Genomic DNA, 21773 nt, shown 5'->3' with positions numbered 1-21773 from the left:
GGTAGCAGTGTTGATAGGTAGAGATGGGGTAGCACTGTTGATAGGTAGAGATGGAGTAGCACTGTTGATAGGTAGAGATTGGGTGGCACTGTTAATAGAGATGAGTATATCCTCTTTTGTGCTGAGTATATTGTTTTTAATTTACTCATCTTTATGGCCCATTGAATTCAGAGCACTAAAAATGTATAAAATTAGATTAGGAAATCTCTATTCACTAAGGAATACATAAACTTACATAATGATTTTTAATGCAATCTCTTCTTAAACTGATATTTTAGAGAAGTGGCTTAAATATTCTGCATTAGGATTTTATCACTGCAAGCGAACATTAGAAAAGACTTCCATCGACTTAAAAACAAAGAAGATATTCTTGCAAGTGGAAAATCAATCATCACAACCACTAAATGTCACAGCATACCATCAGCAAGAAGCACTGATAGTTGTTAGCTATATGCTGCACAAATGATGTATGTTCTTGGTCCAGGAAGTAGGTGCCAGGTTTTTAGAAAACTGTACATATATTGATTTTACATTTATTTAATGTGGCCATTGTAAGACACTTTATTCTTCTGATAAACTATGATTGCTTATCAAAAGATTCTATAATTCAAGAGTAACATTCATAACTTGTGTTTTAAAAATGAAAACCACCAGCCCACAAAAATCATGCCCACAAAATCCAATTTTGAGGATTTATGGCAGAAAAGCATTAAACTACTGTCTTGCAGGAACTGCAGACTAGTCACTGGAGTCGGAGTGGCACAGCAGTGATGATTAAAGGGGCACGTCACCCTGCCACAGCTGTTAATCAGCTTAATACTAGTTAGGTTATTGACATTCTTGTAATTACTTTTCCTAAGGCACATTTGGGCAAAATATATTTTATTTTAATTATGAGCAATCAAAAGCAAGACCAATACTGAAAAAGAATAATCAAGGCTCTCTGCACACAGGTATAAAGTAAGCAGAGAGCGTCCAATCACTTGCATGGGTAAAACCCAGCAGTCACTGCCCAACCAACTTTGCCCGGGAGCACTGCACACTTACCTTGCCATCTTCTGAACACACTCCCATGTGCTCTCCGCTTTCATCCAAGCTAATCTGGTTTATCTTCACAGGACTCTATCAAAGACAAACAAAAAATGGAATGGAAAACATTTCAACAATCAGATGATACCTGAGTCTTTGTAAAGCTGGCATAACATGAATTGTTTACAGCTTCATCAATTAAGGTGTACTTTGTTCTGAGATGAACATATTACCATCTAAAATACATAAAACAAACAGCTTTGTTCCTATACTCAGTGGGAACCCAGAAACCCATAAGCTCCATAACTTTTCTTTCATATAACTGGAGTATAGTGAAAACATTACTTCTCAGAATCTTACATTTCTTTCCATCTGTTTTACTTACTTTATACCCTTAAATTTATCTTTCACAACCAAAATCTATTAAAAGACCAAAACAAAAAAATTAAGAATGTCTGTCAGCACATAAAATCATTTTTTCCTTGTTTTAGTTGGCTTAATCAATCTGTTTCTTCCCTAATGAATAACCAGATTAACATTTCATTTTTACTCTATTCAGAAAAACCATAGCCTACATCACATTAATTAATTTTGCATCCCTTCTCCTTTTACATAATTTCAAATTTATTTTCCAAAAATTAAATTACAATTGCATTTTAAATCTCTATGTAGCTAATTGTTTACTTACTAAAATATTTACACAGAGGTTTTTCTAATAAAGTCAAAACTCAGTGACCACTGGCAGCATCACACAATAGCTTTTCCTTTCATTCCTGAATAATGACAAGTTCCAAGTACCTTCCACAAAGCTCATTGCAGCAAACCAGGAAATAGAGTGAGTCCATAGCAGTTAACAACAAAAGAACACACGTAGAGTAAAACTGCCCCATTTGCCTTGTTGAAGAGATAGAGGGAAATGCACGAAATGAATGCTGACTTCAACAGGAAAGTATCTCGTAGTCACTAAGGAAAGGTCAGGGCACAACAAGACCCCACACTTTACAAAGGCTACATACTGCCTGATGGCTGACAAAAGTTCCCAAGCAATCTGCCTACAGAATCCTTTCACATCTGGACCTCTAAATCACCACACAACACTCTGAAATCCAGTCCAAGAAAACTCAGCTAGCTCTAAAAGTTTCCAGCATGTTAGCCAAGGAAAAGGTCACTGAGGACAGGTGGTCCACTGTAGCGGAGAACGAACTGATACCCATGCTAAAGACCCACAGCACAAAGAAGAGGAGACTCAGAGTGCACAGCTGTGAGAAAGCGCTGACGAGTAGGACTGCACAGTCAGTAAGGAAAATGCTAAGACAAAGAAAGGCTGCCCTGGGAAAGCACTGAGCAGACAGCATGGCTACTGGGCTGAGCACCAGCCAGAATGTCAGCCCGTAGCATTTTGGGGATAAGCAATTCCTCAAGTTGCTCATCTTCCATTCAGATCTTTCATTAAACATTTTATATCCATTTTATACTTGGCAAGTATAAGCTATGTTATACTTTAGCTTTAGGCATCTGTTATGACAGCCAACCATGGTGGGTGTGGTCTACTTTTTCTTCCTCTTATGAATAGAGCACTGTCCACAAGTGACCAAAGAAATCATATTTGGGGCCAGCAAGACGGCTCAGCCATTAAAAAGGCAAGGGTTATAATAAAAACATCAAGATTATATTACTGAAAAATAAATAAAATTAAAAGTTCAGTTCCTAAATCATAGTAATGCATATCAAAGATTTGAAAACCATACATGACTATACTGAAATGCGGTCACCATATCTTCCCATTATGGAAAATTCCAGGGGACAGTGTATCTGACACCTCCAAAACTAAATCTAAGTGCTGAACGCAACCAATGCCAAGACTCTATTATAAGTCCTTTACTGCAAGTTATAAATCAGAACTAGATCTTCATTCCATATAGTGCCAAGTTTGGTATACTCTACTCCCAGATTTTTGTTACAAAAAGGGCCATGGCCTGTCTAAGTAGTCCCTGAATCACACTTACCAATCCCCAAAATGGGGTCTATGCTTTATTAGATACCCAATTTTTGAAGAAAGTGGTGAGCTAAGGAGAGGTGTCTCTATTTCACATAAGGAAAATGAAGCTTCAGTTTTTCTGTGTGATCCAAGACTTACTACCTAGCTAAAAAATCCAATGGTATCTCGAGATCAGATCAACCAAATTTACCATGACACACCTAACAGAAACTGTACCATATTACAAGGAAAAAAAAAAAAAAACAACACCTACAAGGGAACCGACAGCCTATTAGCAACAAATACCTTAAAACTTTCCAATAGTCGTTTATTCAATCCCTTGACTACAAATAAACTTAAGTCTTTTTCTTATCTACTGGGCAATTTAGCTGATCTCTATAAAGTACTTATTTAAACCCTTTTCACATTTTTCTCTATTAAGATATTTCTTGGAGCTTGAGTGATAATGGCTCAGGGATTAAGAGGTCATGATACTTTCAGAGGACTCAGGTTTGCTTCCAAGCACCCACATGTGATTTTTTTTTCTCTTCAAGATGGTTACTGCTTTATTCATTGTATCATTACCTTGAGTCATTTCAGAAATCATTTTATTTTCCTGCAAGAAAGGTACCAGTTGAGCTAGCCCCAGGTATGAAATAATTTGTCCTTCTATTCCCAAAGAAAAATGTGCTTACCATACTGTGTAATATGAGGGCCTGCTCATTGGAGTTTATGTCCTGCCCAATTCCCCACAGCTGACAAGCCCCAAAGAAAATCACAGAGATCTCCATAAGTTATAAAACTGATTGGTCCCATTAGCTCAGGCTACTTATTATTATAAGTTCTTGTAGCTTATATTAACCCATTATTCTTATCTATGTTAGCCATGTGGCTCGGTACCTTTCTCAGCGGGGCAGCTCACATCTTGCTTCTCTGGTGGTCTGGGCAGAACTGCGGAGAGAGCTTCCTGCTTCCCAGAATACTCCTGTTCTCATCACCCCACCTCTACTTCCTGTCTGGTTGACCCACCTATACTTCCCGCCTGGCCAATCGGCATTTATTTAAAACATGATTGGCAGAATACAGACAATTCTCCCACACCAATACTGTAGTTATTTCTATACAGAGACAACTTTCTGAGATTTTAAGCAAATTCTCTCCAGCCATGTTCCTATCAGTTTCACATTGATTTCATCAGTAAATCTACATATAGCATGGCCTGGCATCTTGGTAAGACAGGCCAGTCAGAACTTCCCATATTGCCCCTGGCTTTTCTCGAGCACTTGTCCTGCCATTTCTGTAGCTTCTCTTCTCCTTGGCACTTGACACTTCTCATTTACCCCATCATCAGCTGCATGTTTGCTAACTTACATATTAATTTCACGATTCTTTGAAGAATGAAAAACTATAATTGTATAAATACCTTCAAAGATCACAATAAGAAAATGCTTCTCAACTTACTTTACTTGGCCTGTACAAACCCACAGTAACAAAATTAGCAAGTATATGGGGAAAGTACAATCATGGATCTAAATGGAAAACCCTGAAGAAACTATAGCAAAGCCAGCATATACATTAAAGACAAGTATATTCCAAAAAAAAATGCAACTCTGGTTTAACATATTAATGATGCAACACAATTTTATATATTAGTAAAAGAAAATTATAGAACTATCTCAACAGATGTAGAAATTGTCTAACAAAACTCAACATCCATTCTTGGAAAAAAAAAAGCTTTAGTGGAGAAGAAACCTCCTCAGCCTCATAAAGTATATTACATACGACTAGCAGGTATATCCTACCATGATCAGAGGCTTTCTGTTATCTTCATGATGCTGATTCTCCTAATCCAAGAACATGATACATTTTTCTATATGAGGAGTCTATGTCTCCACGTGAAGCATGTCACAGTATGAGACACTGCCCCATATGGAATTTCTTCACATGAAGCATGCCCCTTATGAGACGCCATCTCTCTATGAGAAGTGTGTCTCCACATGATACATGTCTCCATATGAAACATGTCTCTGAAAAAGCTTTATGTTTTTCCTCTTAGAGTACTGTTATAATCTATGACAAGCCTTGAAGTAAGCATCTCTTCTTTACTCCTAACAAACACAATCCAACCTCATTTATAAAATATATAACAGAAAAAAATTGTATTAAGAGAATAATGGAAGGAAGCATAGAGTGAAACCTTCACTACTATAAAGGGCAGAGCAGTGAAAAGAAAGTTTTGAGGAAGTGTCACATAATCCATTCCCATGGGCTGGAAGCTATGCTTACTCTGTGACTATTTCATTACAAATTCCCATACTTTTCCTTTCATTGCTAATTTTTAGGTTGGAATAAAAGTAACGGGGTGTCATCATGCCATCTTCATACACATCCACCACACATTCTCCAAACTTTAAAAGATAAGCACTCAATTTTTCTAGTTAAATTTTAAAAGGTGTTTTAAAATGTCTGGGATCATCATATTTGGTGGGTTACTTCAAGGTTTGTCTTTCCTTTTCCTTTTGTGTTTATTTTTGCCTATTTCCTTTGGTTATCCACGGCAGATGTTTATCAGTTGTACTGACAGTTCCAGAGCAGCAATACTAGAGCTGTGCTGCCTTTTCCTCTGAACTGCAACACTTCTCCCAGCGAAGGCCCATAACATGAAGGTGCCAAGGAAAATTGAAAGGGCTGGAAAGCTCAAGGTGTCACCAGATTTCCAAGATCCACTTTCATGGGCCAAGCTGCCTGTCAGCTGGACAAGGGAGTTCAGGGATGCAGCATCTGTGCATCCTCACCAGGAAGAGGTGATCTTCTCCGTGAGGGGGCCACCTTTGAGTAACCTATGACCCTGTTGTAGCCACATCAATTTACTGGCTCACCAGCCTGGACCACACTGGAATGGCGCCTTTGCTCTTGATGCCCCAGGAAAAGTCACAATGCTCCTTGCAATTTGATGTGGATTTTAAATGTTTTCTATTTTACTAATTTCTCACTACTTTTCATTTTATGCCTAAAAAGAAGATTGTTTACTTTAATTTCCCAACATATTACTGCATTGCTCAATAATTATAATTATTTATCCATTAATTACACAACGAAGTATTTTCCTTATTGGCATTTTCTACAAACCAAAACCAAGTAAATATGTAATTATAATGATTATTTTCTCTCTCTCTCTCTCTCTCTCTCTCTCTCTCTCTCAATAAACTCATATTTCATTCTGTTTTAAATCTAAGGATGGCAAGGATGTCACAGAGGTCCCCTCATCCATACAGAATGTTTTCCAAATGCCCAGAGGATGCCTGAATGTACTAACAGTACTATATACAAACAAGGGGGAGAAGGTTCATCTGACAGCCGAAATGGCTACTAAGCAGCTAACAGGTAGGTCATGAAATACGTGATATGGTAAGGGCTGGCTAATGCTCTAGGTAGACAGCAAGGCGTCATCATGCTCAAACAGTGCACAGTTTACATTTTGTGACTTGCTTCCGCAATTCCCAATCTAACGTTTAGACCAGTGCTTTTCAACCTGTGGGTCACAGAACATTGCTGGGTGTGGGGAGGGAGGGTCAGTGACCCTTTCACCAGGGTCACCTAAGAGCACCAGAAAGCACAGATATTTATAATTCATAACAGTGGTAAAAGTACAGTTATGAAGTAGCAGTGAAAACACCAGTCTTATGGTTGGGGTCACCACAACATGAGGAACTGTCTTAAACTGTCACGGCAGTAGGATGGCTGAGAACTACTGGTTCAGACAGTTGGCCATGGGCAACTCGTGGAGAGCAAAGAATAACAGAGGACTCACCTAATAGTAAGCCCTGGTGTGATGACACTTTGTTTACACAATGTACTTTATAAATTTACACAATTTCTTTTTGTAATCTATGATACCATAGTTTTAAATATTTCATATTGTCTATGTTAGGCTTCTAGTTTGAATATGAAATGTCCCCCACAGGCTCATGTTTTAAACACTGGTACCCAGATGGTGGCACTGTTTGAGGGAGGCTGTGGAACCTTTTGGACATGAGACCTACAGATACAGTGCCTTGGAGATCGACTTGAGGTTTACAGACCGTAATCTGCTTCCTGCTTGAGCTTTGTCTGCTTCCTAATTGGCTCCATATAACAAGCAGCTGCCTCGACAACTCCTTTTTCCATGCTTCCCTGAATGAAGGACTGCATGTACTCTCTGCATTGTGAGCCCAATACAGTCCTCCAGTAAGCTGTCTCTGACAGGTGTTTGCAGCAGCTAAAGAAAGGCTCAGAGCTGGGCGGTGGTGGCGCACGCCTTTAATCCCAGCACTCGGGAGGCAGAGACAGGCGGATCTTTGTGAGTTCGAGGCCAGCCTGGTCTACAAGAGCTAGTTCCAGGACAGGCTCCATAGCTACAGAGAAACCCTGTCTCGACCGGCGCGCAGGCAGGCCTAGGCGGTGGAGGCACTGGCAGGCAGGCAAGTCCGGGCGGTGGAGGCACCGGCGCGCAGGCAGGCCCAGGCAGCGGAGGCACCTGCAGGCAGGCCTAGGCGGCAGAGGCACCGGCAGGCAGGCAAGTCCGGGCAGCGGAGGCACCGGCGGGCAGGCGGGCCCAGGCGGCGGAGGCACTGAATGCGGGATATGCGGGCAAGAAACAGTGAAGCCCGCACTGAGAGCAGATTGCCCGCTACAATTAAATCAAACCCAATAGATAGCATAGATAAGAGGAGATGGGCAGACGCCAAGGCAAGAATTCACCCAACAATCTGAAAAACAACATGAAAACACCAGAACCCAATGATCTTACAACACAAGGACTTGAACACCCTAACACAGGAGAAGAGGAAAAAACTGACTTTTTGAAAGCAATAGAGTCCCTTAAACAACATGTAAAAAACGCTCTCATAGAAATGGATGAGAAGTATAACAAAAAGTTTGAAGAAATGAGTAAATACGTAAATGATACCCTGGGAAGCCAAGAAAAAACGATCAAACAGGTAATGGAAACAGTCCAAGAATTGAAAACTGAAATGGAAGCAAGGAAGAAAACACAAACTGAGGACCAGTTGGATATGGCAAATATAGGTCAACGAGCAGAGACTACAGAAACAAGCATAATCAATAGAATACAAGAGATAGAAGAAAGAATCTCAGATTCTGAAGACACCATAGAGAAAATAAATGGACTGATCAAAGAAAACACCAAAACCAACAAATTCTCATCACAAAACATTCAGGAAATATGGGACACAATAAAAAGACCAAACCTAAGAATAATAGGGATAGAAGAAGGAGAAGAGGCACAGCTCAAAGGTCCAGAAAATATTTTTAACAAAATTATGGAAGAAAACTTTCCCAACATAAAGAAAGATATTCCTTTGAATATTCAAGAAGCATACAGAACACCAAACAGACTGGATCAAAAAAAAAAGTCCCCTCGCCATATATTAATCAAAACACAAAATATACAGATTAAAGAAAGAATATTAAGAGCTGCAAAGGAAAAAGGCCAAGTAACTTATAAGGGTAAACCGATCAGACTTACACCTGACTTCTCTATGGAAACCATGAAAGCCAGAAGGTCCTGGATAGAGGTACTACAGAAACTAAGAGACCATGGATGCAAACCCAAACTAATATACCCAGCCAAGCTATCGTTCACTATCAATGGAGAAAACAAGACATTCCAGGATAAGAACAAATTTAAACAATACGTTGCCACAAATCCAGTCCTACAGAAAGTAATAGAAGGAAAATCACAACCCAAGCAATCCAACATTGCCAACACTGCCTACAATAACCCAGGCATCTAACGACCCTTCAACAGCACAACTCAAAGAAGGGAGACACACAAACTCTTCTACCAAAAGCAATAAGAATAACCGGAGTTAACAACCACTGGTCATTAATATCACTTAATATTAATGGTCTCAATTCACCAATAAAAAGGCACAGGCTAAGAGATTGGATACGAAAACAGGATCCAACAGTCTGCTGTTTGCAAGAAACTCATCTCAACCACAAAGACAGGCATCTACTCAGAGTAAAGGGTTGGGAAAAGGTTTTTCAAGCAAATGGTCCTAAGAAAAAAGCAGGTGTGGCCATACTAATTTCTAACAAAACTGACTTCAAACTAAAATCAATCAGAAGAGATCGACAGGGACACTTTATACTCATAACAGGAACGATTCAGCAGGATGAAGTCTCAATCCTGAATATCTATGCCCCTAATATAAAAGCACCCACTTATGTAAAAGAAATGTTGCTAAAACTCAAGGCAGACATCAAATCACACACACTAGTAGTAGGAGACTTCAACACACCTCTCTCACCAATGGACAGGTCAATCAGACAGAAAACTAATAGAGAATTAAGAGAATTGTTGGAGGTAATGAATCAAATGGACTTAACAGACATCTATAGAACACTCCACCCAAATAGGAAAGAATACACCTTCTTCTCTGCAGCTCATGGAACCTTCTCGAAAATTGACCACATACTTGGAAACAAAGGAAACCTCCACAGATACAAAAAAATATCAGTGTCCACCTGTGTCTTATCAGATCACCACGGATTAAAGTTAGAAGCCACCAACAAAGCTACCCCCAGAAAGCTGACAAACTCATGGAAACTGAACAGTCAACTACTGAACCACACCTGGGTCAAGGAAGAAATTAAGAAAGAAATTAAAGTCTTCCTTGAATTTAATGAAAACAAAGAGACAACACACTCAAACCTATGGGACACGATGAAAGCAGTGCTAAGAGGAAAGTTCATAGCACTAAGTGCCCACTTAAAGAAAACGGAGAAAGCATACATTGGGGACTTAACAGCACACCTGAAAGCTCTAGAAAAAAAAGAAGCAGACGCGCCCAGGAGGAGTAGAAGACTGGAAATAATCAAACTGAGGGCAGAAATCAACAAAATAGAAACACAGAAAACAGTCCAAAGAATCAATGAAACAAAAAGTTGGTTCTTGGAGAAAATCAACAAGATTGACAAACCCCTATCCAAACTAATTAAATGACAGAGAGAGAACACGCAAATAAATAAGATCAGAAATGAAAAGGGGGACATAACCACAGACACAGAGGAAATTCAGAGAATCATTAGATCTTACTACAAAAGCCACAAAACTGGAAAATGCAAAAGAAATGGACACTTTTTTAGATAAGTACCGTATACCAAACCTAAACCAAGACCAGGTGAATGATCTAAATAGACCTGTTAGTCGCGAAGAATTAGAAACAGTTATCAAAAATCTCCCTTCCAAATAAAGCCCAGGACCAGATGGTTTCAATGCAGAATTCTACCAGAACTTCCAAGAAGAGCTAATACCTATACTCCTTAATGTATTTCACAATATAGAAACAGAAAAGTCATTGCCAAATTCCTTTTATGAAGCTACAGTTACCCTGATACCAAAACCACACAAAGACCCAACCAAGAAAGAGAATTACAGGCCTATCTCACTCATGAACACTGACGCAAAAATTCTCAATAAAATACTGGCAAACCGAATCCAAGAACACATTAGAAAAGTTATCCATTATGATCAAGTAGGCTTCATTCCAGAGATGCAGGGCTGGTTCAACATACGCAAATCTATCAATGTAATCAACCATATAAATAAATTGAAAGAAAAAAGCCATATGATCATTTCATTAGATGCTGAAAAAGCATTCGACAAAATTCAACACCCCTTTATGATAAAGGTCTTGGAGAGATTAGGGATACAAGGTTCATACCTAAATATAATAAAAGCTATTTACAGCAAGCCGACAGCTAACATTAAATTAAACGGAGAAAAACTCAAAGCCATCCCACTAAAATCAGGAACACGACAAGGATGTCCACTCTCTCCATACCTCTTCAATATAGTGCTTGAAGTTCTAGCAATAGCAATAAGACAACATAAGGGGATCAAGGGGATCCATATTGGAAAGGAAGAAGTTAAGCTTTCATTATTTGCAGATGATATGATAGTATACGTAAGCAACCCAAAAAACTCTACCAAAGAACTCCTACAGCTGATAAACACCTTTGGTATTGTGGCAGGTTACAAAATCAACTCCAAAAAATCAGTTGCCTTCCTATACACTAAGGATAAGGAAGCAGAGAGGGAAATCAGAGAAGCATCACCTTTCACGATAGCCACAAATAGCATAAAATATCTTGGGGTAACTCTGACCAAGGAAGTGAAAGATCTATTTGGCAAGAACTTTAAGTCTTTGAAGAAAGAAATTGAAGAGGACACCAGAAAATGGAAGGATCTCCCTTGCTCTTGGATTGGGATGATCAACATAGTAAAAATGGCAATTCTACCAAAAGCAATCTATAGATTCAATGCAATCCCCATCAAAATCCCATTAAAATTCTTCACAGATCTGGAGAAGACAATAATCAACTTTATATGGAAAAACAAAAAACCCAGGATAGCCAAAACAATCTTATACAATAAAGGATCGTCTGGAGGCATTACCATCCCTGACTTCAAACTCTATTACAGAGCTACAGTATTGAAAACAGCTTGGTACTGGCATAAAAACAGAGAAGTCGACCAATGGAATCGAATAGAAGACCCTGACTTTAGCCCACAAACCTATGAACACCTGATTTTCGATAAAGGAGCTAAAAGTATACAATAGAAAAAAGAGAGCATCTTCAACAAATTGTGCTGGCAAAACTGGATGTCAATCTGTAGAAGAATGAAAATAGATCCATATCTATCACCATGCACAAAACTCAAGTCCAAATGGATTAAAGACCTCAGTATCAGTCCGAACACACTGAACCTGATAGAAGAGAAAGTGGGAAGTACTCTAGAACACATGGGCACAGAAGACCACTTCCTACGTATAACCCCAGCAGCACAAACACTAAGGACATCATTGAATAAATGGGACCTCCTGAGACTGAGAAGCTTCTGTAAAGCAAAGGACACTGTCACTAAGACAGAAAGGCAACCCACTGACTGGGAGAAGATCTTCACCAACCCCGCAACTGACAAAGATCTGATATCCAAAATATATAAAGAACTCAAGAAATTAGACCGTAAAAGGTTAATCAATCCAATTATAAAATGGGGCACTGAGCTGAACAGAGACTTTTCAACAGAAGAAGTTCAAATGGCCAAAAGACACTTAAGATCATGCTCAACTTCCTTAGCAATCAGGGAAATGCAAATCAAGACAACATTAAGATACCACCTTACACCTGTCAGAATGGCTAAAATCAAAAACACCAATGATAGCCTCTGCTGGAGAGGTTGTGGAGAAAAGGGCACACTCATCCATTGCTGGTGGGAATGCAAACTTGTGCAACCACTTTGGAAAGCAGTGTGGCAGTTTCTCAGGAAAGTCAGGTTCAACCTACCTCTCGACCCAGCAATACCACTATTGGGAATATACCCAAGAGATGCCCTAACATACAACAAAAGTATATGCTCAACTATGTTCATAGCAGCATTGTTTGTAATAGCCAGAACCTGGAAACAACCTAGATGCCCTTCAATGGAAGAGTGGATGAAGAAAGTATGGAATATATACATATTAGAGTACTACTCAGCAGTAAAAAACAATGACTTCTTGAATTTTGCACACAAATGGACGGAAATTGAAAACACTATCCTGAGTGAGTTAAGCCAGACCCAAAAAGAGGAACATGGGATGTACTCACTCATATTTGGTTTCTAGCCATAAATAAAGGACATTGAGACTATAATTCGTGATTCTAGAGAAGCTAAATAAGAAGGTGAACCCAAAGAAAAACATATAAGCATCCTCCTGAATATTAACCTTCATCAGGCGATGAAAGAAGACAGAGACAGAGACCAACATTGGAGCACTGGACTGAAGTCTCACGATCCAAAGGAGGAGCAGAAGGAGACAGAGCACGAGCAAGGAACTCAGGACCGCAAGGGGTGCACCCACACACTGAGGCAATGGGGATGTTCTATCGGGAACTCACCAAGGCCAGCTGGCCGGGGTCTGAAAAAGCATGGGACAAAACCGGACTCGCTGAACATAACGGACAATGAGGACTACTGAGAACTCAAGAACAATGGCAATGGGTTCTTGACCCTATTGCACGTAATGGCTTTGTGGGAGCCTAGGTAGTTTGGATGCTAACCTTAATAGACCTGGATGGAGGTGGGTGGTCCTTGGACCTCCCACAGGGCAGGGAAACCTGCTTGCTCTTTGGGCTGAGGAGGGAGGAAGACTTGATTGGGGGAGGGGGGAAATGGGAGGTGGTGGCGGGGAAGAGGCAGAAATCTTTAATAATTAAATTAATTAATTAATTAATAAAAAAAAAGAAACCCTGTCTCGAAAAACCAAAAAAAAAAAAGAAAGGCTCAGAGCATATTGTTTTAATAATGACATTTATATTATTTAACTACTATCCATAAATATTTATTATTTATCAAACCATTAGCAATGTAAAATGCTTTCAAAATTTCACAATACAAGCATAGTTTTTGTCTATTTCTCCTTTAAGTTAAAATAAATTTATACTCATTTTAAATTTCCTATAATTCGGTGTTTCAAGGGTTTGAGTTAACTTTTATTTTATTTTATTTATTTATTTATTTATTTATTTATTTATTTATTTTTTGGTTTTTCGAGACAGGGTTTCTCTGTGGTTTTGGAGCCTGTCCTGGAACTAGCTCTTGTAGACCAGGCTGGTCTCGAACTCACAGAGATCCGCCTGCCTCTGCCTCCCGAGTGTTGGGATTAAAGGCGTGCGCCACCACCGCCCGGCTTGAGTTAACTTTTAAATGCAATCGAAACGCTACGCCTCTGTTGGTCTGCTCCTCCACCTTAAGCTAGAGTTGTGCTTCTGCTGTCACCATCCTGGGTTTGACCCTGATTTTAAGGTCTATTTCTGTCCACATCATCTTGATGCAAGGTTCTTAATGCTGAGACTTTCTTCCCCTTTGTGGGGAAGGGTGCTGGCACTGAACACAGGCCCTTGCATACACCAGGCAAGAACTGTTTCTTCAAGACAAGGTCTTTGTCTGTAGCACACTCTGACCTTAAACTTGTAATCTTCCTGCCTCACCCTCCCAAGTTAAAAACTATTTCACTTCTCCCTATGCTAAAAAATGAGGTTTTGCCACTTTATTTTTATCTTTTATTATATTACTCAAATCCTTACTCTTTTATTTCCAGAGTTAGGTGCTGTCTACTTTTAACTAAAGATGGATTTTTCTTTGGGCCACCAGCTCAGAAACAAAACAAAACAAAAAAACGTAGACTTATTAATTATGAAAGCTCGGCCTATAGCTTAGACTTGTCCCATTAGCTCTTACAACTTAAACTAACCCATTTATATTAATCTATGCTTTGCCTCGTGACTTTTTACCTTTCTTCCATCTTGCACCTGTTTCCTGTCTGTGTCCTCTGGCATCCCTTGCACCTAGATTCAACTCCCCTTCCTCTCTTTTCTGTCTGCCGGGAAGTACCACCTAACCTCTTCCTGCCTAGCTACTGGTTATTTAGCTCTTTATTAAACCAATCAGAAGGCACCTTGGCAAAGACACACCTTTACAGTGTACAAAAAAATTATTCCACAACACTTAATTTCTTAGTGAATGTCTTTATACTTGAACTATGCTTCTATGAAAAATCAACTGGAAAAGTATCGGCTTGTTTGATAGTTCTTGGGTAACTTAAAATGAAACTGGGAGAGAAAAGCTAGGAAATCTACCAAGAAAAAACTACAATCTTAAACTCTACAAGCAAGAATCTAGAACTGTTTTCTTACTATGAGATCAAAACTTTCAAAATAATTTAAAAGACTTTATTGCAGGTTAGGGATGTTTATTATCATACACACTGAAAGAGGTTTGTAGCTTATTGCATCTGAAGTTTTCTTTAGAATGTTCTTTGAAAAAATGTGAAATTTTGATTCACCGAAATCAAAAGCAAACAGTCAACTCACAAAGGAAATACTATGAATGAAAGGTTAAGGACTATTAACCTTCCTCATGACAAATGTGCACCCCGAGAGCTCAAGCAGTGGTGTTTACATGGGGAAGCAGCACTGAATTTTTAAGTACCTAGTTGGTCAAAGACTTACAAAAATCACAATCCAAAATCTGATTCTCAAAAGGTATTTGAGAATATGTACTGGAATTATTTAAAATATATATTTTTACTTGAACCAAGAAAAGGTGTTTTTATGGCAGTTATCTCATGCATAAGACCGAGAAATGGAAACTATTTAAATTTCTAGAAGTCTGGTGATTTCTTGTTTGTACAAATAAAGCTTGCCTAAAGATCAGAGGGCGGAGCTACCCACTAGCAAACTATAGAGGTCTGAAGGTCTGTAGAGAAGGATAGGAAATGATGTGGCTGGGCAGAAAGAAGTGATAAGGAGGAAACAGGAACTCAGTCTCTTTTCGGCTGGGAATTTTGCGAGGTAAGGTGTGGCTGTGGCTTGCTCCTTGCCTCTCTGATCTCTCAGCATTTTCCCCAATATCTGACTCGAGCTTTTATTATTAAGACCCATTCGAACTTGTGCTATAAGAAGCAAGTAGTCTAAGAAATGATAAACGCTAAAATAAATATTTTTAAGTATCATGTAGAAAATATTTGGCTTCATTCAAAAGCTGTCTGACATTTGTCCTGGCTTCTGGGAGGCTATGAGCATCTCAGCTGATAAGGACTAATAGAGCAGGGGAACAGCCTCCCTTGCTGCTGGGGATGCTGCCACATCCAACAAGTAGATACAGTGACCTTTCTTGGTCAGCTGACACCTATGCCAGGAGGGTGTCACATACAATCTTAAGACAATGGAATTTCCACGTCTGTAGCTGTCCCAGGCTGTAGCTTTTGACCTTTAGTTGATTTTTGACATGGATCCCTTCTATTTGTCTTAGGGATTTTTATTTTTAATATTTCCCCCATTGCTAGGATAAAACACACTGACAAAAGCAACTTAAGGAATAAAGGGCTTGTTTTAGCTTACAGCTCCAGGTACAGTTCCTCATGGTGGGGAAATCAAAACAACAGATTCAAGTAGTTGGTCACATTATGTTCACAGAAGCAGAGAACAAAAATGAGTTCTGCTGCTCCGCAACTTTTATTGTCCAAGATTCCTCCTGGGGAATGGTACCACCCATGGAGGGAAGGCCTACTCACTTTAATTAACATAACCAACATAATGTCCCACCGACATGTCCAGAAGCCATCTCTTAGGTGGGTCTCAATTTTGTCAAGTTGGTAATTAACACTAACCATTGTACCCTTAATAAATAAATGATCACACTTGGTAAGCCCTTATCTACTCACCAAAGAAGTGATGAGCAGACATGGTAGCCTGGAAAATGTACTCTTAAATCTCAATGTCTGGTTACTATTTTCATTTGTTTATTATTTATATAATCAGAGGCAGAAATTCCCAAAGAGTAGGACTAGATATATCTGTTTTTTTTTTAACGATATCATTAAATGTAAAAACTTGAAAAGATGGATAAAAAAGGTTGTCTGATAACCAAAGTTTAGATCCCTAGAGCCTACATAAATACTGTGTGGGCATAGCAGCCCACCTGAAATTCCCAGTGCTTAGGAAAGCAGAGGCATGACTCGAGCAGGCTGACTAGCCAAGCTAAGATTATCAGTGAGCAATAGGTTCAACTGAGAGACTCCTCCTGAATAAATAAGGTGGATAGAAATCAAAGAGGACTTAGGACGTCATCCTGAGGCCTCGAGTGTTTGTGCACACACATGCATGTGCAGCAGGGACACACATGCAGCCTTACACATGCAAACATACACATTCATTTACATCACACATACATACACAAGAGATATTACTAAGTCTCACCTTTCTATATTTTGCAAGTTTTCTAAAAGTAGTTAGTATGTTCATAAGCAGAGATAAATATCTTTAAAACCTGGCTACCTAGGAAACTGATTAATTTAAAACAACAGAAACTAAGCATCATTAGCTTTCACCAGTATCACACAGGGAAGGAACTCATGGTTTATGTTGGTGATCTCTAGTACCATTAGCATTTGCACAACAATCCTCTAACATTCTGGAAACAACAAACAAGTGAGCTGCAAATGTCTGTAAACGGCCTGTACCTGGCATGCCATCCATCATCATCCCTCTCACACAGGAACAAAGGTCAGGCATTCTTGTGCCAGTTCCTCACACTGCAAACAGCAAAACAAAAAGGCCGCCAATGCCCACATTCTCGGGCCAAGACCTGCAGGCACAAGACCCTGTATTTATTCAGAATGGGGGAATTTTTTCCCATTTATTTAAGAGCTGAGGAAAGGAAGAGTCATATGTAAAAACATATCTGGGGACATGTTTACAAAGATGGGATGCTGGAATAATCACAGAAAAAGAAGAGAGAGCAAAGGAAAACAGTCTGGAGAGAAATGGACTCAGCTGTGCTCTCCATTAACTACGACCTTATTCCTAATGGAGACACGTTTGGAATTCTGGACAATATGAGTGACTTTGTTCAAAAATCAATAAAGTCAAGCTGACACTATAGAACATACAAAAATGTTTCCTTAATGGAATGAAAAAAAAAAAAGAAGAAGTTCAAGTAAACAGGAGGGGGCAATGACCAGCACACACCTTCTAAATCTAAGTTCACTACATGTGGTGCCAAGTTCTTAAAGAAAAGGCAAAATTACTAACAAGTACACCTCATGGGACAATCAATTACCTAATGTAAAATACTTGAAATGAATACACTTAGTATGGATTATGCCAGTTCTTCAATTAGGAATAAATCCGTGGTCATTTTAAAAAGCTGCTTTTAATGGTGTTCTTAGTGGCAACTGTTTCCCTAGACGCTCCTCATCACCCCACCTTACGCTACCCGTCCCCCAACAGTGAGCCCAAGAAATCAATCTGCTAATGTATAATTTGTAAGGCTCCTCTGACTAACAGATGGATAATTGATCCCTTCACAAATGCTGCATCCCCACAGTCACTGAGTGGAATGAATAGGAAAAGAAGACAGGCCCTCCTCCTGCTCTCAGAGATGCACTGGCTAGGGCCCAACACCAGCATGGTTTCCAGGGCAGTTTACTGCCCCTTAGTCACATCTACTGAGAAGGTCGCACTTGCATTTCATGTGAGAAAAGCAAACGCCCCTACTTCCATGCGGTGCACCACGCCCGCCTGCGCTCTATACGCTACCACACAGTTCGTGAACCGGGCAAGGGGCTGGAGATTGAAACACACAAAGACACACAGACAGAGACATGGGTCATCCTTGAAACAGGAATTCTCCAAGAATGCCCTCTTTATTGTGTCCAGTGGCAGCTTATATAGAGATAGCCATGCCCCAGCCAAACCCACCAGAAATCACTCCCCTGCCATCAGGAACTCCTGTGAGTCTCCTGCTCAGAGCAGCTGCAAGCTGTCTCAGAGAAGAGGAAAACAAGTTGTTTACAAGAAATTCAGGATCTGGGGAGTTCACAGCTCCCAACACTTCCACAGTTGGGAAAAGTTGGTCTCACTGTGTATTTTACTGGTGGTAAGTCCTGGGGGAAGAAAAGGCATTTATCTGGACTTCACGAGTCAAGGAAAGCAGACCTGGCCATAAGTCTACAAATCACAGAACAAAAACTGCATTTATTTTCTCACTGACTTACTTAAAGCCAGGACACAACCTTTAATGATAAAACTGCAAATCCAGGTGCCACCAGACTGCATCTGAAGCAGTAAAGCCTTCTTTGTTCCAAGGTGGGGAATACATTTAACCGCAAACAATCTTGAAGTGAGGTATTTTGTGAACATTTCCAGAAAAGCTCCAAAAAAAAAAAAAAAAAAAAAAAAAACAGTCAGAAACTACAGCAGGCTGACTGCTTTGCAACACATAACCTTGCCGACCACTATAGTAGGTGGACTGCTTTGTGCATCCTTGCTAACCACTGTTTCCCTTCCGTCAGTAATGACAAGCACTATTCCTACTCGGCTTCAGTAATATTATATGATATTGAATAAAGAGTTATAATGTTACATTAATGGAGATTTTAAGTTTTAAACAACTCAAGGCACCAGTCTTCTAAGGAATATGGGTGACATTCTCTTCCATTACTTAAATTCAGTAACATGCACAAGAGGTCAGCAAAACTGCTCATGGAAATACTGCTGGCACTGGCTTTGCATTAAACCCTGGTGACCCTCAGCCCTTACGACTCTCCACACCTGGCAGTCTCCTCCACTGGCTCCAGTGTTTCCTCATTTCTTTAGTGTCACTTTAGTCACAGCGTCTCAGGCCTTGTTCTTGGCTGGGGTCTCTCACCTAACTATCAGTATCCACTTCATTCCAGCCCAGGCTTCATCACAGAGCTCAATACTCACTCCTGCTCTACCCAAGTAGACCCTTCTAGATGCTCAGTGTCACTAAATGACCTCTGTCCATTTATACAGTCCTACAAAGCGCCCTAAACAGACCAAGACACTAAATCCTATCATTCTCTGCCTTCAAGGCAGCTTTAGCAACCTTGATTTTGAACTGTCCTCCTTAGCTCTGCATCTTTGGCTTGAACCAAACACAGCCTCCTCCTCCTGTTCTCCCACCTTGAAAATCTCTGCACTGTGTCAAAGCAGTAGCCACCATCAGGACATGCCTTTTTTAATACAAATGAAACAAAGACATGAATTTCCTTTTGTCATCTTCACGCGTTTTCTTTTGGCTGAGCCTTCTCCCCCATCCCACGGGCACTTCCCTGCTTGTAGAAATCTATCCCAGTCCTCTCCTTTACGTTTCCATGTGACATGTATTCAGTTATTTTCATCCCCTTCCTTAAACTTCTTTTCTCCCTCTTATGGATGCCCTTCCAGTTTCAAAATATACGACTACACTAACTCCTACATAATGACACATATAAAAATTAGAAGCTAGGATTCAAATATTTGAAATACATGCAGTATTTATTTTTTCTCAACCTGAGTTAGTTTATTTGCTATTTTCCAGTTATATCTATTTTCCCACAAACTTCAAACCTTCCTTTTCTCTATGGCTAAATAAAATTCCATAATACACATATCACAATGATATCATCATTATCATCACATTTTCATTACGTGTTCATCTGCTGGGGGACATCTATGCTGATTCCATTTCCTCGATACTATAGTAAAGTAGCAATAAACACAGATAGGTGTGCAGGCTTTTGTGTTAGGCACACAGTGCTTTGGGGGTTTGCCCAGTAGTGGTAGAGCTAGACCACTTAGGAAAAAGAAGTCTAAAGAAGAGAGGGAAAGAATGAATTTTGTTGTGATGTTGTTTTCCTAATTAAAAAAAAAAGTTTTAGAGACTGATAAAAACTTCAAAATAACTTTAAGAGAAAGAGGTAGCCTTGTGGCCCTTCCAGAACCAAGTATCAAAGTTTCAAATTGGGTGTGGCTAGTTGACAAAGCTGACAGTCACTGTGGTCATCATATCCCATAATACTAATTAAACTTCTCAGTTAAATGGATATATATGCAAGAAATGTGCTTCTGAGGTCCACCTCTCTAACACTGACGGGCAGCTGAGGACAATCGGGTTGGAAGAGAAGCTGCTGTTCTGCAGAGGAAGAGATGCTTATCAGTAAGGATTCCTTCCAAACTGAGAGCAAATTAGAAAGTAGTAAAACCATCCCAATGGCCTTAAAAAACAAATAAAAGAAAAAAAGAAAAGAAAAAACCCACTTTATTAGAATTTATTTTTTTATTTTGAACAAACAAAAGAGATAAGTGATAAAAAGTGATATGGTTCATTGCATATTACGTTTTAAATTTTCATATAATACCTAAAATATTCCTTTTACTTCACAACCAAGTAAGTACTCATTGCCTGCTATCAATTTATACTTTCAAGAGTGTGCCCTTACTTATTTAAGCAAAGCTAATCTGAAGTGGAAACTATACAGCAGTGACAAGCCAAGAACACAAATACCTCCTTCCTAACAGTATGAATGACAGCATGCCTCTCCTCTCACTGAAGGTTACATCGTTGTGCTCCAGCTGTGCTCCTCCAAGAGCTCCCAGGCAGCACAACCCACTGAACTGTAAGCAATGTTTCCCCCCAGTGGCTCCTGGGCTTTATAGCTCATCATAACCAACCTCAACACTACACAATTAATGCAAATAATACAGAGGAGATAAAATGCATAGTTCACTGTTTACATACATGTCTCCAGGCAACCCTAAATATTTTCTCCTTTCCATGGTAAGAATGCTGTCTAATAAGGATGACATCTGATGTGGTTTTATTTCTTCTTTACATGCTTCTGTGTGTGACATGTGCATGTGAACAGATGGAGGGGTGCCCTTGTTCTTGCATGTGAAGGGCAGACATTAGCATTGGGTGTCTGCCTCTATCACTTCCCACCTTAGGTTTTGAGATAGGGTCTCACTGCACCTGACCAACAACCAGAAAGAATCCACCTGCCCCTGTTCTTGCCAGAGAGGAGGTTATCGGCACACACGCCTACACCCAGCTATTCCATAGGTGCTGGGACTCAACTCCGGTCCTCATGCTTGTGCAGCACCTTCTATGGAATACTCCTTTATATTGTGTGAGGATATGGCACTGTGATTGGTTTACTAAAGAAGCTGACTGGCCAATAGCTGAACAGGATAAGGTTAGGCAGGAGAGCCAAACTGAGAATGCTGGAAGGGCAGAGTCTGGAGTTGCCAGCAGATGCAGAGAGAAGCAAGATGGGCACGCCATAAAGTGAAACAGTACCAAACCATGTGGCAAAGCATAGATAAGAAATACAGGTTAATTTAAAATTTAAGAGTTAACTAGTAACAA

General features: G+C 39.7%; 1 protein-coding gene across 1 annotated transcript in view; it reads right to left on the bottom strand.

Moving 5' to 3' along the window:
- Vps41 (VPS41 subunit of HOPS complex) overlaps positions 1-21773 on the bottom strand; it is a 147729-nt gene that overhangs the window by 81261 nt on the left and 44695 nt on the right. The window contains exon 5 of the mRNA XM_057787300.1: positions 1048-1122. Coding sequence (XP_057643283.1) covers positions 1048-1122 — 75 coding nt within the window. The remainder of the gene's footprint in view (positions 1-1047; positions 1123-21773) is intronic.

The sequence above is a fragment of the Chionomys nivalis genome, chromosome 13 (genome assembly GCF_950005125.1).
Source record: "Chionomys nivalis chromosome 13, mChiNiv1.1, whole genome shotgun sequence".
NCBI lineage: Eukaryota > Metazoa > Chordata > Mammalia > Rodentia > Cricetidae > Chionomys > Chionomys nivalis.
The sequence above is the reverse complement of the archived record's forward strand: the minus strand, read 5'-3'. Positions and strand labels throughout refer to the sequence as shown.